Source organism: Zeugodacus cucurbitae, chromosome 2 (assembly GCF_028554725.1).
Source record: "Zeugodacus cucurbitae isolate PBARC_wt_2022May chromosome 2, idZeuCucr1.2, whole genome shotgun sequence".
Lineage (NCBI taxonomy): Eukaryota > Metazoa > Arthropoda > Insecta > Diptera > Tephritidae > Zeugodacus > Zeugodacus cucurbitae.
Window position 1 is genome coordinate 64,225,444 of NC_071667.1, and position 16,035 is coordinate 64,241,478.

General features: G+C 36.1%; 2 protein-coding genes across 2 annotated transcripts; both read left to right on the forward strand.

Moving 5' to 3' along the window:
* The first annotated feature begins 10,367 nt into the window (after positions 1 to 10,367).
* LOC105215462 (uncharacterized) lies at positions 10,368 to 11,308 on the forward strand. The gene is made up of 2 exons (XM_011189387.3): positions 10,368 to 10,527; positions 10,753 to 11,308. The coding sequence occupies exons 1-2, from the start codon at positions 10,477 to 10,479 to the stop codon at positions 11,104 to 11,106; spliced, it is 405 nt and encodes a 134-aa protein (XP_011187689.2). The 5' UTR covers positions 10,368 to 10,476; the 3' UTR covers positions 11,107 to 11,308.
* Positions 11,309 to 11,427: 119 nt separating this feature from the next.
* Positions 11,428 to 15,326, forward strand: LOC105215460 (endophilin-A). Its single transcript, XM_011189386.3, has one exon. The coding sequence runs from the start codon at positions 11,799 to 11,801 to the stop codon at positions 12,918 to 12,920; it is 1,122 nt and encodes a 373-aa protein (XP_011187688.2). The 5' UTR covers positions 11,428 to 11,798; the 3' UTR covers positions 12,921 to 15,326.
* The last annotated feature ends 709 nt before the right edge of the window (positions 15,327 to 16,035 follow it).

Sequence of the window (16,035 nt, forward strand, 5' to 3'; positions counted from 1 at the left end):
AACCGAACATTTTATACTCTCGCAATTTATTGATGTAATTTTATAAAGATAACACAATTCGACCCATATATTCGGTATAAAGTTCAATAGAATAACGAAAATCATCATAAATAGTATATGGGGACTGAGGTAATTCCTGAACCGATTTCATTTATTTTCACCAGGAAGGTATACTATATCCAAGACTATACGCTCAATTAATTTGGGTAAAATATTATCTCACATATTAACCAATACATATATGCGGAACAAAGCCCACCATATTTTTGAAAAACCTATGATTAGATATATGGGAGCTAGAATATGTTATGGCCCGATTTTAATAATTTCTTGAAGAGAGACAGACTTTTAGGAGAAAACATTTTCCTCTGAATTACATTAAATTATCTGGGAGATTTACCCAAATTTTCGGTTAAAACTTATCCTTAGGCGCTGAGTTCAACATGTTCGATATCTGGGGCTTGAAAAGTTATAGTCCGTTTTCGACAATTTTTTCACAAGTGAAGCCAGAGATGCAGTATTTGTGTAAAGTTTTATTCCGCTATCTTCATTGGTTCCTTATGTTTACATTATAAAGTGAAGGAATCAGATGGAATTCCAAATTGAGTTATAAGGAATGTAGTCGTGGTTGTGAACCGATTTCGCCCATTTTTTTATCCGTGTTATTAGGGTGTCAAGAAAATATTATATACCGAATTTCATTGAAATCTGTCGAGTAGTTCCTGAGATATGGTTTTTGACCCATAAGTGGGCGATGCCACGCCCATTTTCCATTTTGTAAAAAAATCTGAGTGCAGATTCCTTCTGCTATTTCTTCTGTAAAATTTAATGTTTCTGACGTTTTTCGTTAGTGAGTTAACCCACTTTTAGTCATTTTCAACCTAACCTTTGTATGGGAGGTGGGCGTGGTTATTACCCGATTTCAACTGTTTTCATGGTGTGTGGTGGTGTAGGTAAGAGAACCGACTGCAGAAAGTTTGGTTTATATAGCTTTATTGGTTTGCGAGTTAAATACAAATTACAGATTTGTGGGCGGGGATACGCCCACTTACCCAAAAAAATTACACCCAAATATTCCCCTTCCTAGTGCGATCCTTTATTCCAAATTTTCCTTTTATAACTTCATTTATGGCTTAGTTATGACACTTTATTTGTTTTTGGTTTTTGCCATTTTGTGGGTGTGGCAATGATGCGATTCCGGTCATTTTCGAAAGCAACCCTCTCACGGTCGCAAGGAAAATGTGTGCCAAGTTTCGTCAAGATATCTTAATTTTTACTCAAGTTACAGCTTGCACAGACGGACAGACGGACAGACAGACAGACAGATAGACATCCGGATTTGAAATCTATTCATCACCCTGATCACTTTGGTATATGTATATGACTCTATATCTCACTCTTTTAGTTTTAGGTGTTACAAACAACCGTTATGTGAACAAAACTATAATACTCTCTTAGCAACTTTTGTTGTGAGAGTATAATAAATTAAGTTTCTAAACGATGGCTTTAGTATCTCGCGCTATATAAATGCCATCATGTATTGCTACGTGTTTGGTAGGATAGGGGTGGTTCGGACGTGTTCTGTCAAGAATTGGGCCTTCTGAAAGAATCAATTGACTAGAAGCGGGAAATTTTGGCCAATAGAAGAGGAATTGTGTTCCATCCGGACAACGCTAGGCTAGGCCATAGACATCGATAGTGACTCGCCAGAAGCTTCGGGATTCGGTCCCTTTGATTGGGAGTTTCTTATGTATCCATATCTTATAGTCCTTATCTGATTCAAGTGATTGCCAACATTTTCTGTCAATGTCGAATGATTTTCCTCACCTTAAGAGAGGCTTGTCAAAAACGGCTGTCCTAGTTGTACGTTGGTTTTTATGAGAGTGGCATTCTTCAAAATGGTAACAAGTTATCGAACAAAACCGTGCATATTTGACCTACAAATAATGGATCCAACCCAAGTCTATGCTGGGTACATCGAATTTTCCGCATGTGCGAACATACTCAGCGCGCCTCACCATCTTGGCGCTGCTGTAAGAATGCGGCAAGACCGACGGGCAGCAACGCTGCAAGCACAAAATGTCGGCAGTTCGAAAGCAATCGGTCGAAATGTCTTATTAATGATGGCCAACAGACCGGCAACTGCTCCTTACAAGCTTAAGCACATACATAAATAAGGACATTCACACACATACAATTTTATACATTGAGAAGTAGATATATATATATATATGTATTTGTGTTGCATGCAACCTCATCAGTGAGTCCATTGTATTTGGCCGCAAATGGGTAAAGTTTGCCAATAGGCTGAGTATTCGCTAGGCTTACTACACTACTACAATAACAATAACAATAACAACAGCAAGCAATCGCATATAAACTGCAGCACCTGCAGCTCAATGAAGTTAACGCCAAAATCAGTTATTCACATTTCACATGGGATTGCACACACACACACATACACACATTTTGTAAGCCAAGTTGGCTTATTTGGCTGGCAGGCAGTGATTTGTATGTTTAAAAGCCGAATGAAAGCGAGTGTTGCAGAGCTAAATGAGTTGCAACACGGTGTTGCATTACGAACGTGCAAGTGAGAGTGTGAGTTTGTAAGAAGTTGGTTCGAAATAACTGTATAGAAAGAATAGAATTCTAATGGCTGCCGCAGTCGTATTAATGCAGGAAAGCGTCGGCTGCTTTGCTGGCAGCAGTCAAAGTAACGGCATGTGGCAAGTGGCAGGTTGGGCAAAGTTCAAGGGTAATGCAATAATTATGATATTTCACGATTTTTTATGACTTCAGCTCAGGGGCAACACGCCTGCTGATTGCAACCTACGCCATAACGGTACTTTCCTGCTACACGGGGTGGGTGGCTGCTGTTAGTTCACCCGGTAGCAAGTAAGGCTTACAGCAGTTGCTCTAACTTGCACGCCAACAGTTTTTGTTGTTGTTGTTACTCCGTACTTGCGTACTTTATTTGCAATTTTGTTGTAGTTTCTTTTAGAAAATCTTCTTTACTGCTTTATTGAGCTCATTGTTGTGACGGCTCCCAGCAATAGTGGAGTTATAGACTCTTCACCACAAAAAAGCGATTTATTGTGATTGTGTGCTTGTGTTGTTGTTGTTTTGGTGTTTCCTTCATAAAAATCGCATTTGCAGAAGACTTTGAACTTCTTGGAGTTTCTTTTTTATCTTTTATCTTTTTTAGCGCGAAGTTTTGATTTGCAAGAATGAACTGGTGATTGCCTCCGGTGTATACAGTAAGTGTTAGCGAATTTCACTTAGAAAAGTTTACAGGTGGTATTTATAATTTTTTTATGATTTCTTTAGCACAAAATAAGGAAAAATCGGTCGATCGACAACTCAACCTGCAGAAAAGAGAGAGCATTCTCAATTATTCTACGCATTAAGTGTAGACGTAAGAGCCATAAAACCCGTGAACTTGTCTCTTTATGAGGTGACTGCAATCACACAACCTTATATATTCATCTCTTCAACACGTTCAAATCAATTGTAACGAGTTAATTGATCAGAATATGAGTTTTACCGGTTGAAGGAAGCGATCTAACCATCCCAAACAGAAAATATTGTATCAAAGTATGAATCAATTCTTTTTATACTCTCGCAACAAATGTTGCTAAAGAGAGTATTATAGTTTTGTTCACATAACGGTTGTTTGTAACACCCACAACTAAACGAGTTAGATATAGGGTTATATATACCAAAGTGATCAGGGTGACGAGTAAAGTTCAAATCTGTATTTCTGTCTGTCCGTCCGTCCGTCCGTCTGTGCAAGCTGTAACTTGAGTAAAAATTAAGATATCTTGATGAAACTTGGCACACTTATTTCTTGGCACCATAGGAAGGTTGCTTTCGAAAATGAGCAAAATCGGACCACTGCCACGCCCACAAAATGGCGAAAACCGAAAACACATAAAGTGCCATAACTAAGCCATAAATAAAGCTATGAAAGTAAAATTTGGTACAACGGATCGCACTGTGAAGGGGCATATTTGGATGTAATTTTTTGGGGGAAGTGAGCGTGGCCCCGCCCCCTACTAAGTTTTTTGTACATATCTCGCAAACCAATAGAGCTATATAAACCAAACTTTCTGCAGTCGTTTTTTATAGCCATTTACTAATACAGTCCAAAAATGAAAGAAATCGGATCATAACCACGCCCACCTCCCATACAAAAGTTAGGTTGAAAATTACTAAAAGTGGGTTAACTCACTAGCGAAAAACGCCAGAAACACCAAGAAATGGCAGATGGAAGCTGCACTCAGATTTTTTTACAAAATGGAAAATAGGCGTGGCGTCGCCCACTTATGGGTCAAAAACCATATCTCAGGAACTACTCGACCGATTTCAATGAAACTTGGTTTGAAATAGTTTCCTTACATCCCAATGATATGTTGTGAAAATAGGCCAAATCGCTTCACAACCACGCCTACTTCCTATATACCATAACTTTGAAGACAATCTGAATCGTTTACTTTACAAAAAAAAGTAAGCACTAGTGAAGATATCGGATATATATGTTAATAGTGTGGCAGCCCCATTCTAAAAATCGCCGAAATCGGAACATAAGTTGTCAAGGCCCCATATATCGAACATGAAGACCTCGGTGCTTCTAACCTAACATTAGGGTTTCCAACTTTCAATGGACTTTATACAATATATATGACGAATATGTGGGTCAAATTGTGTATTATATAATATAAATAAAGTTAAATAAATAAATTGCGAGAGTATAAAATGTTCGGTTACACCCGAACTTAGCCCTTCCTTACTTGTTTCATTATAAATCGATTATTTCGGCGATTATTTTCGAACTTTTCTTCATGCAGGTAGTTAGATAGGCCCCTTCTAATAACAGAACCCAAATTTTGTTATACCAAGTATCGAGTGTGATCATATTTTGAAAGAAGATGGTAATAAACAAAATATTTGGAAGACCAATGTTCACTGGTCGGAAACAATTATCTGAAAATCCCCGATACACGACAAATAAGCTAGAACTCGGTGGAAGTAACTTGAAAGCTGGCCCTAAAGCTTGATTTAAGTCGCTTAACTATTTAAAAAAAAAAACGACTCAAATAACACCAAAAGTGGTATGAGATTGAGAAAACTGTTGGAGACTTAACAGCTAATTCCGAGAATGCTGCCTGAATTTTAGTTTGGAGCACAAAATTAAATTGGAATTACAATTAATTATCAGAAAAACTGAAGATTATTTTAGGAAAATAACGAAGCTTGATCAAGAAACTGCCTCGTAGGTGAAAAATAGTTTATTTAAGTAAAGTAAAAATATTATCTAAAAACAAGTAAGGAAGGGCTAAGTTCAGCTGTAACCGAACATTTTATACTCTCGCAATTTATTTATTTAATTTTATTAATATAACATACTATTTGACCCACACATGCGGTATAAATTAGAAACCAAAAATTAGTATATATAGTATATGGGGTCTAGGTAATTCATGGACCTATTTCTACTATTTTTGAGCTAGGTGTCATTCTATCCTAAATTATATGCTTACTAAAATTTTGCTAATATATCTCACATACTAACCGAAATATATGGTATAAAGTCCATTGAAAATTTGAAATCCCAAATATTAGGTATATGGGAGCTAAGGGAAGTTATGACCCGATTTCATTCATTTTTGGCACGGAAACATATTATTAGAAGAAAAATATTTCCTCTCAATTTCTTCAAAATATCTCAGGAACTTACCTATATTTTCGTCAAAAAATTTATCAAAAGCACTGAGGTCTTCATGAACGAAACATGGGACCTTGAAAACTTATGGTCCAATTCCGACGATTTTTATAAGGGCGATGCCACACAGATGTTCACTATGCGCCAAATTTTGGAGAAGATCCGTGAAAAAAGGATCGACACACACCATCTCTTCGTCGACTTTAAAGCTGCTTTCGACAGCACGAAAAGGAGCTGCCTTTATGCCGCGATGTCTGAATTTGGTATCCCCGCAAAACTAATACGGCTGTGTAAGCTGACGTTGAGCAACACCAAAAGCTCTGTCAGGATCGGGAAGGACCTCTCCGAGCCGTTCGATACCAGACGAGGTTTCAGACAAGGTGACTCACTATCGTGCGACTTCTTTAACCTGATGCTGGAGAAAATAATACGAGCTGCAGAGCTAAATAGAGAAGGTACAATCTTCTATAAGAGTGTACAGCTACTGGCGTACGCCGATGATATCGATATCATTGGAAACAACACCCGCACCGTTAGTTCTGCTTTTTCCGGACTGGATAAGGAAGCGAAGCGTATGGGTCTGGTGGTGAACGAGGACAAGACGAAGTATCTACTGTCGTCAAACAAACAGTCAGCGCATTCGCGTCTTGGCTCCCACGTCACTGTTGACAGTCATAACTTTGAAGTTGTAGATAATTTCGTCTACCTGGAAACCAGCATTAACAGCAATAACAATGTCAGCCTGGAAATCCAACGCAGAATCACTCTTGCCAACAGCTGCTACTATGGACTAAGTAGGCAAGTGAAAAGTAAAGTCCTCTCTCGACGAACAAAAACCAAACTCTACAAGTCTCTCATCATTCCCGTCCTACTTTACGGTGCAGAAGCACCGTGGACGATGTCAACATCCGATGAGACGGCACTAGGAGTTTTCGAGAGAAAGGTTTTGCGGAAGATTTATAGTCCCTTAAGAATTGGCAACGGCGAATACCGCAGACGATGGAACGATGAGCTGTATGTGTTATTCGACGACATAGACATAGTCCAGCGAATAAAAAAACAGCGGCTACGCTGGCTAGATCATGTTGTTCGAATGGATGAAAGTGCTGCAGCTCTGAAAGTATTCGATGCAGTACCCGCTGGTGGAAGCCGAGGAAGAGGGAGACCTCCACTCCAATGGAAGGACCAGGTGGAGAGGGACCTGGCTTCGCTTGGTATAACCAATTGGCGCCAAACTGCCAGAAGGAGGGATACGTGGCGCGCTGTTATGGACTCGGCTATAACCGCGTAAGCAGTGTCTACGCCAGTCAAGAAGAAGAAGATGCCACACTATAAATGCAGTATTTGTGTAAAGTTCTGTGCCGATATTTTCACAAGTCTTTACTTTATATATTGTAAAGGAAAGGATTCAGATCGACTCAAAATTCTGGTATATGGAAAGTAGGCGTGGTTGTAAACCGATTTGGCTTATGTTCAAAATCTACGAAAGCAACCTTATTATGAGTCCAAGAAACACGTATTCCAAGTTTCGTCAAGATATCTCAATTTTTACTCAAGTTATCTCTTGCACGGGCAGACAGACATCGTGATGTGAACTCCACTCGTCACCCTGATCACTTTGGTATATATGTACATACATATGTACATATATTTCTGTATCTAACTCTTTTAGTTTTGGGTGTTACATACATCCGTTATGTGAACAAAACTATTATACACTGTGGAACATGTAGCGAGAGCAAATATATTTTTGTAACATTTTTGGAAGTCCATAACTCTATGTAGGTGCAGATGTTATAAAATAACATGCTCGCACAAATTTCCTATGAATTTGCTTATCTTAATAATTTGCACTCAAGAATTTACGAGCAAAAATATTTTTCACTTTACTTATTTTTTATCTACTATCTTGTTTTGGAATTCAGCACTTTCTATTATTTTACATTTGTAAACAATTAGTTTATAATGTCTGTTACATTTAGTAACTTCGTTAAACATTTGCAAATAATACACATATTTTTCCGAATAATTTTCCTAATTGCAGAGTCACTACAAGCAGTGGAAATAAAAATATGCAAATGCAAAGTATACTTTCCTTTCTTGTGCAAGCTGTCTTACATTTGCTTAGAGCATTTTGTAAACTACAACAAGCTTAGAATTTCATTAGATTAGAATGAATTCGCAAAAATATTTGCAACAACTGCATAAGATTGCGCTGAGAGCCATAAAATAATTAGATAATCCACATTCACAAACAGCTAAAATAGTTTTCAATTTGAGAGTATGATGGCATAGCTTAAATTTGGCAAAAGAAAATGTGGGCCATGAAATGCAAAGCAATGCAACATTTTCGATGTAAGACAATAGAGCAAAAAAAATATCATAATAATATTTGTGTTTCAACATCTGTATGTTTGTGTATCCAAATCCATTCAGTTTTTCCAAAGCCACTTCCTGCATGTCCTTTGTTGTTGTCAAATTAATAACACACCAACATTTGTAAGCCAAACAAGACATCAATAAAAACGCTATAATAAATTGACACCTCTGGGCATACTCTGTATGTATGTATGTGTGTTTGTTGTTGCACGTGTTTTGCATACATCACTTTATTAAATTCTAATCTAAATGAAAGCCAACTCAAATTCCAACCCATAAATATGCCTGCAGCACACTCATACACACACACACACTATGTTGAACAAAAATACATGCCGTTATTAAGAGGTATTACAAAATGTCAATCGCTCTTCAAATATTACTAAAACAACCACTTTGTTGTTGTAAATGTTACAACAAAATACAATATTGTGACTAGAATTGGAAAAAAGCTCGAATTTTAGCAGCAGCATATGAAAAATGTCCGTCCCTTTCCACCTGCACAGGCATCAGTTTCGTTCAAAGTCCAATTTACATGCCAAAAGGTGGCAGAAACTAGAGCGAAACCAATATGACAACAAAAACAAACGAAACTAGTCGAAATGGATTGAATTTGCTGTGGAAAAGTTATTGTTTTAGAGATTTTTCAAATGATTTTGTAATTTGTTTTTTTTTTTTTGTAATTGTTTTTTTTTATGAAAATTCCATTAGAATGATAAAGAGTGAAAACTGAGAAGAAACGCCAAAAGCAAAAAACAACGGCAGTGCTGAAGCAACGGTTTGTATGTGTTTATATATACTACATGCGAACATTTGAACATACATATGTATATAATTACATAGTTTGTACATACCTATGGTATAAATGTACATATATATACCCTAGTAGAATAGCAAAAAATCCCGTTCAACTAATCTCAGCCAAAAGGGACAGCAGATGTTTCAACAAATATCTACTGGCACAGTGCTAGATAAGACTAACAACAACAATAATAACAATAAATACTAATAAAGTACATCTTACCTTCGCAAGACAGCAGGTAACTGCTTCCTCCCTACGAAGTATCTCTAAGAAGTGTTGGCAGAGAAGTTTGCAAAAAGTATTCATATAATAACAGAAGGCAAAAACAACAAATCTAAAGTAAAGCAAGTGGAGCAGTTGCAACAACTGGCAAGGAAACGGTTTAGTTTTTAATTTTGAAAAGAAAATATGCGACACGCAACAACTGGCTCGATGCTGTGCATTTACCTGTGAAAACAATCAACATGTTTCAGCTTAAAATGAAGGCGGAAAAACACTTTCGAGTATGTAAATATGTTTACACGCACTTAATAAAAACGCGAATTCGCAAATATGCGCCTACTTATATACATTTGTGCTTTTACATACATATGCACATAATGCAACCGATATTATTCGCTGTTTATTTTGCAATGAGAAATGTAACCCTTTTTGGAGGAAAATGTAAGCAAAGTAATTTGCAAAGTGTAAGAATTCATATAAGAGCTAGAAAAATAAAATATAAAAGTATAAACAATATTTGTACACAACCATTATTTATTAATTTAGTAAAAATAATATGCCAATAGACTATATAACCTCAATAAATATCCGACTTCTCCTTAGAAAAGTATATATTCAAGAAAGCAGTCCAATTAATAAGATATTAAAATATACATGTAAAATATATATTCATGTAAATAAATAAATGGAATGCGAGCAAGCAAATATTAAAAAAAAATAAACGTTATATTTGATAAAAATAATAAAAATATTTTGCAATGGAAAAATGCAACATCATTAACGCTTAGTCATCAACTGCAACTAGTTCTACGTAAGCAAATCTATAAACCCACATACATAAGCACCTTTTTATTTTCTATGCGTAACTGATTACAAATGCTTATTAGATTACTTACACATATGTATTTATATATTTAAAAATTGTGTTTAGAGTGCAAATAATAATAAATGTGTAAATCAATGCTTGGAACTAAAGATAACAGAATCACTTGTACGTATTTATATACACAATAGCTTCACAACAAATTTTAATTAATAAAACTGCAGCCGTGTAACCGACATTTACATACATACATATGTATATCCATTTGCAAATTTGTATGCCCCTGCAAATATAACTCATAATGTGTAATACAAAAGTCAAATGATATGAATAAGCAAATAAACAATTTAAAGGAAAAATCTACGCATGACCGAGATAAGCTTCCAACCAATCTGGGATATAAAAGCCATGATAATCGGTTAAGAGAACAATTAAAAACGAAAAGTGAAACGAAATCGTCGCGCAGTTTAAACGAACAACAGGTTTTCTAATTATTTGCCGATTTTTGAATACGCGCAAAAACTTAAAATGAAATATTTAGTAATTTTAGCATTATTTTGCACCATTGTAGCGGCAAAGGTAAGATTTTGTAAAAGCGATCACTTTCGTTCTACATGCAGATTTGCACTTGTGTTCATAACCTCAAATGCATACACTTGCATAGTTGCATATCCCTTACAACGTTTATAAAAGTAATTCGCACCAACTTGTGTTCATAACCTCAAACACATGCACTTGCATACGTATATATGTATATTGCTATAAACGACAAATAATTGAAAGTACTTCAAACTCACATTTCAGGCACAATTGAATCTTGGTTTGGGTTTGGGTATTGCGCGAGCGGGCCCACCGCCACCACAGTTTTTCCAAAATGTCATTCTTAATGCAGAAGCGCAAAAAGTTCTTGCCACTCCCGGCCTACCCGCTGATTTACAACAGCGTGTACAGGACACATTGAGCAATTCTGGATTGGGATTCGATAATTGCAGTACTGTGTCCACATTGCCTTGGTTGCAAATGCGTTGCGTCGCCTTACAACTATCGAAGTCCAAAGCTGAGTTGAAGGCCATCGATGACGAAGCAAAAGCGAGAGCTCAGGCGGCCGCAACAGCGGAAGCAAGCGCACCAGCTGCAGCGGATGTAAAAACTAGTTAAAATTAATATTAGTAACCATTTTGTTAAAATAATGCAATTACCTTTGCTGTAGTATTCCAATTTGTTAAATTTTTCCCAAAAATATTTCGCGACATTGTATCTTATTCACACGATTTTTACAAATGAACTAAATTGTCTAATACATGGTGTATGTTATGAAAAGAATAAAATTTTGAAATATTTACTTCCGCTTCCATTTGAATTGTATGCATTTGATTACTACACCCTGTGCTGCGGTCTGCTTTATCTACGTTGAACATGAATCTGCTTTGCCAGCATTAGTGAGCTTTCGTACGAATGTCAGAATCAGCCCCAAAATGACAACTGTCAAATTGTCAGGGTCGAATCGCCCCCCACTGTTGGCGAATGTTGGCGCAGTGCAAAACATTTTTCCAGTCATTTCTTCTCCTATCTCCAACACACACCGAAAGCTCCGCTACGAAGTACACAAATTCTTTGGATGTGAAATATCGATTTGCAGCGCGAGAAAAGTCCATTAGCCAAAAAACACACAAAAAATTGAATAACGTTGCAGAAAATCGACAAATCAAATAAAAACGACTTCCAAGTGTAAATCGAAAGTCCACCAAGTGGCTGCATAGTTGGGAAAACCAGAAAAACGCGTAATTAATAGCTCTAGTGAAAATTGCAGTGTGACTTGACGACTGAGTGAAAAAGCGAAAGTAGCAGGGATGGCGTTCGCAGGACTAAAGAAACAAATTAACAAGGCGAACCAGTATGTGACGGAAAAAATGGGTGGGGCGGAGGGCACAAAGCTGGATATGGACTTCATGGAAATGGAGCGTAAGACGGACGTCACCGTTGAACTGGTTGAAGAACTGCAGATGAAGACGAAGGAATTCCTTCAACCAAATCCAACGGCACGTGCAAAAATGGCAGCCGTCAAGGGTATATCGAAACTCTCCGGTCAGGCAAAGTCCAATACGTACCCACAGCCAGAAGGTCTACTTGCCGATTGTATGTTAATGTATGGCAAGAAGTTGGGTGAGGATAATAGTGTATTCGCGCAAGCGCTTGTCGAATTTGGTGAAGCGCTGAAACAAATGGCTGATGTAAAATACTCACTGGATGACAATATTAAACAAAATGTCTTAGAACCATTACACCACCTACAAACTAAAGAATTGAAGGAGGTAATGCATCATCGTAAGAAGTTGCAGGGAAGACGCCTTGACTTTGACTGTAAGCGTCGCCGGCAAGCTAAAGACGAGGAGATTCGTGGCGCCGAGGAGAAATTTGCCGAATCGCTGCATTTAGCGCAAATGGGCATGTTTAACTTGCTCGAAAACGACACCGAACACGTGTCACAATTGGTAACGTTCGCTGAGGCGCTTTACGAATTCCACTCGCAGTGCGCTGAAATACTGCGCGGCTTGCAGGAGACACTTCATGAAAAGCGAGAAGAGGCTGAATCTCGACCAAAATCTGAATTTGTGCCCAAAACATTGTTGGATCTCAATCTCGATGGCACCGGCACTAACGATACGGACAGCGTGAGCACACCGGCACATAGGGCGTCAGCGGCATCACCGCTACCCTCGCCATTGCGTTCGCCAGCCAAATCGCTGGTGCCGGGAGCTACTACACCACAACGCCAACAGCAGCCATGCTGTCAGGCCTTGTACGATTTCGAGCCAGAGAATCCGGGTGAATTGGGCTTCAAAGAAAACGATACCATTACATTGTTGAACCGTGTGGACGACAATTGGTATGAAGGCTCTTTAAATGGACGCACCGGCTACTTCCCACAGTCATATGTGCAAGTTGTGGTGCCACTGCCCAATGGCAATTAAGGGGAGCACGCTTAGCTGATACATTGATGAGAGCAAAGCACTTCATCACTCCATAAGCAACTAGTTGACAAACAATAATTAATTATTTAATATTAAATTTAACGGTTAATTAAATTTAAAGCTACTTAAAAGCATAGAAACATCAACAAACAAAAAATCGCAAACAATTGAGATGTGTATTTATTATAATTATTAAACTCAATGGAAATTAAGATTTATAGAAAATTTCAATGATCAATTCATAAATACTTCAATTACAATTCAATTTTGAGAATCTTGGAACTTTTAAAATGATATTTGTAACTTACATATATGAAACAAAAATAACTAAAACAAAAACAAAAACCGAAAATTGATTGTGCTAATATGAGTATTTATGTAATTCCTAACTTATTGCCTACCTACCAGCCTATTATCATACGAAACAAAAAAAAATCACCTAAAATTGTTGTCATTTTTAAGTCATTGCATACCCTAACCTAAACATACACTCATATACACATAAAAGCGAACTTGTTCCCTTTTCCCCATTTCTTGCTCTTAACTTACCTACATTGTGTGTGTTGTTTTGTTATTTATATTTATATATATGTATTTATTAAGCATAATACAATAATATTATATACGTGTATATTTATTATAACTCTTACATTAATCGTATATATATGTTTTCGAGGCGAAGTAAAACAGATATAAACAAAATAAATGAGAAATAAATTAAAAAAAGAACACGAGAGCGAGAGCTCCCTAATTCCTAAATACCTTAAATATACCTTATACATTTATTGAAAAGACCTTAAATAAACTAAATAAATATAAACCATCTGAACTGTATTGTATTGAAAATGGCATACCACTGAAGCTAAAAAAAACAAGTGTCATAATTTAAACCACTAAATAAAATATATACGTATACACTGAAAACAAAATATATTAAATACAGTGAACCAGAAAATAAAACGGATAGGTTTTATAATTATTAGCTGTGTTAAACAAATTATTTTAGTTTGTTAAAGTTAATATTGTAACTATGTAAGCTGTTAAGGAATGCCGAAAACATGTATAAAAAGCAAACATTTGTATTTATATGTAAGTACAGCAAAATGTGTGCGTGCAAAATGAGCAAAAAAGCGTTGAATGTTATCAGCGCTGGATGTGCGGTTTCAAAAAGTTTTGGAATGTTTTTGTTTAAAGCTAACTTTAAATGATTTTTGAAACAGTTATGTGCTTGTGAAGTGTTACGTACATATGTACATGTATTCATTTGAAATGTTTCACGAAAGTTTGCTGCCTTTTATAAAGAGCTACTTAGGAAAAATTGTTAACCAGTTAATAAATAAAAACACAATGTAATAGCACTATCGGCTTTTTGGTTGATAATAAGAATTGTTTAAGAAAGTTCAATTTAAAATATATTTTTCATAATATTTAACTTATTTTCGTATTATTTACAAAGCGCTAAGTTTTCTTTTATTTAAATGCTTGCTTTTTTATTAATTTGTATGCAATAAACTATAACATTAATGCTACGAAAAACACATACTATTTTCATGTCTAACATTCCAACTTTTTTTTTAAGTACATATTTAATTATAAAACTCATATTTTTATTTAATTTTATTTTATTTATTTAATTTGCTTCTAAGCACAAAGCCAAAACTTGTCCGTTATTATTTTTGTGGCACTGTTACTCGTGAGGATTACTATCCGATTAATGTACTGATAATAATCATGTAGTTAACGTTTTATAGCGTTACCAATAGCGTTGGAGAGGAATTATGAACAATTATATATTATGAAAGAAGGAAGTCACAGTGGTTTAGTAGTCTCATGTTGGAATAAAAAAGCAAAACAAAACAAAATAAAAATAAAACTATTCAAAAACATTGGTTTAATAATTGTATACATACATACATACATAAATTATATAGAAGAAAAGGCTAAACATAACGAAAAACAATAATGTATTGAAAATATATACATACTTACATACATACATATATGCAACTTGATGCAATTACGATGAATTATAACAATAATAATTGTAATGGAAATTTACAAGTGTAATAATGTAACAATTACCTACCCCTATACATACATACATACATACTATATACAAATACTTAACGTTAATATGAAATATGAAAATTAACTATAAAGCTACCGCAAATGAAGCTGAAGGAAGCGATGAAGACGGCGTGTATAAGGTTTATGATATTGCTGATATTAAGATATAATACATATGTATTAATTACGTTATGCAAACAGAGAAGCAAAAAAAAAAAAAGAACTTATAAAAATTATTGAAGCAAAGCGCGACAAATATGAAGGCAAAAACCCGATAAAAATAACAAAACCAAAAAAGAAATTAATAAAATTTAATTTTTAATGTGTCTTTCGTTCCAACGCAAGTATTCTTTTTTCCACGACTCTCTCTCTCTCATTCTTTATTTGTATTTCTTTGCGTTTTTATATTCTCAGCGAATTAGCTGCTATATCATCTGGTTTATTAATTTCCTTGCTACCCACCGCTAGCATCCTACATCGACCACTTAAATACACCTGCTAGACGTGTGCTGCACCCCCGCCAATTGTCAAAGCAACGAGTCATTAGCCGCCTTCGCACTCACACACCAACACTGTTGTATGATCCTTTGCTCGTTTTCTTCTATATCATTTACACGCTATTAATTATACTCAATACTGTCAATCCCCCGCGCTGTGGTTAAAAACAAATAAATATAATTAAATTGGGGGCGGTAAATAGCTATCTCTATAACAACAATGTCAATGCCAAGCGGAGGCCATACTCGCTTATGCGTGCTGAAGAGCATATATCACAGCATCAGCTTTATTATCAATTGACGCCGTGTCCCGCTACTGCGCATCCTACTATGCGCACGTACAAAAACAATCCATTATATGTTTGTAAATATACATATATATACTAGTCGACTGGCATTTTGGCGTCGTTGGAATTTTCAGAATTACACCCAAATAGAATCAAGGCTATTAAGTATGATGGCGCCAAAGTGATTGTGACCTCAAAGGAGTAGCCTGTGTTCAAGCTCAATAATTATGGTGTAGTGTCTCTACTGTAATGGAAGGTTGGCGC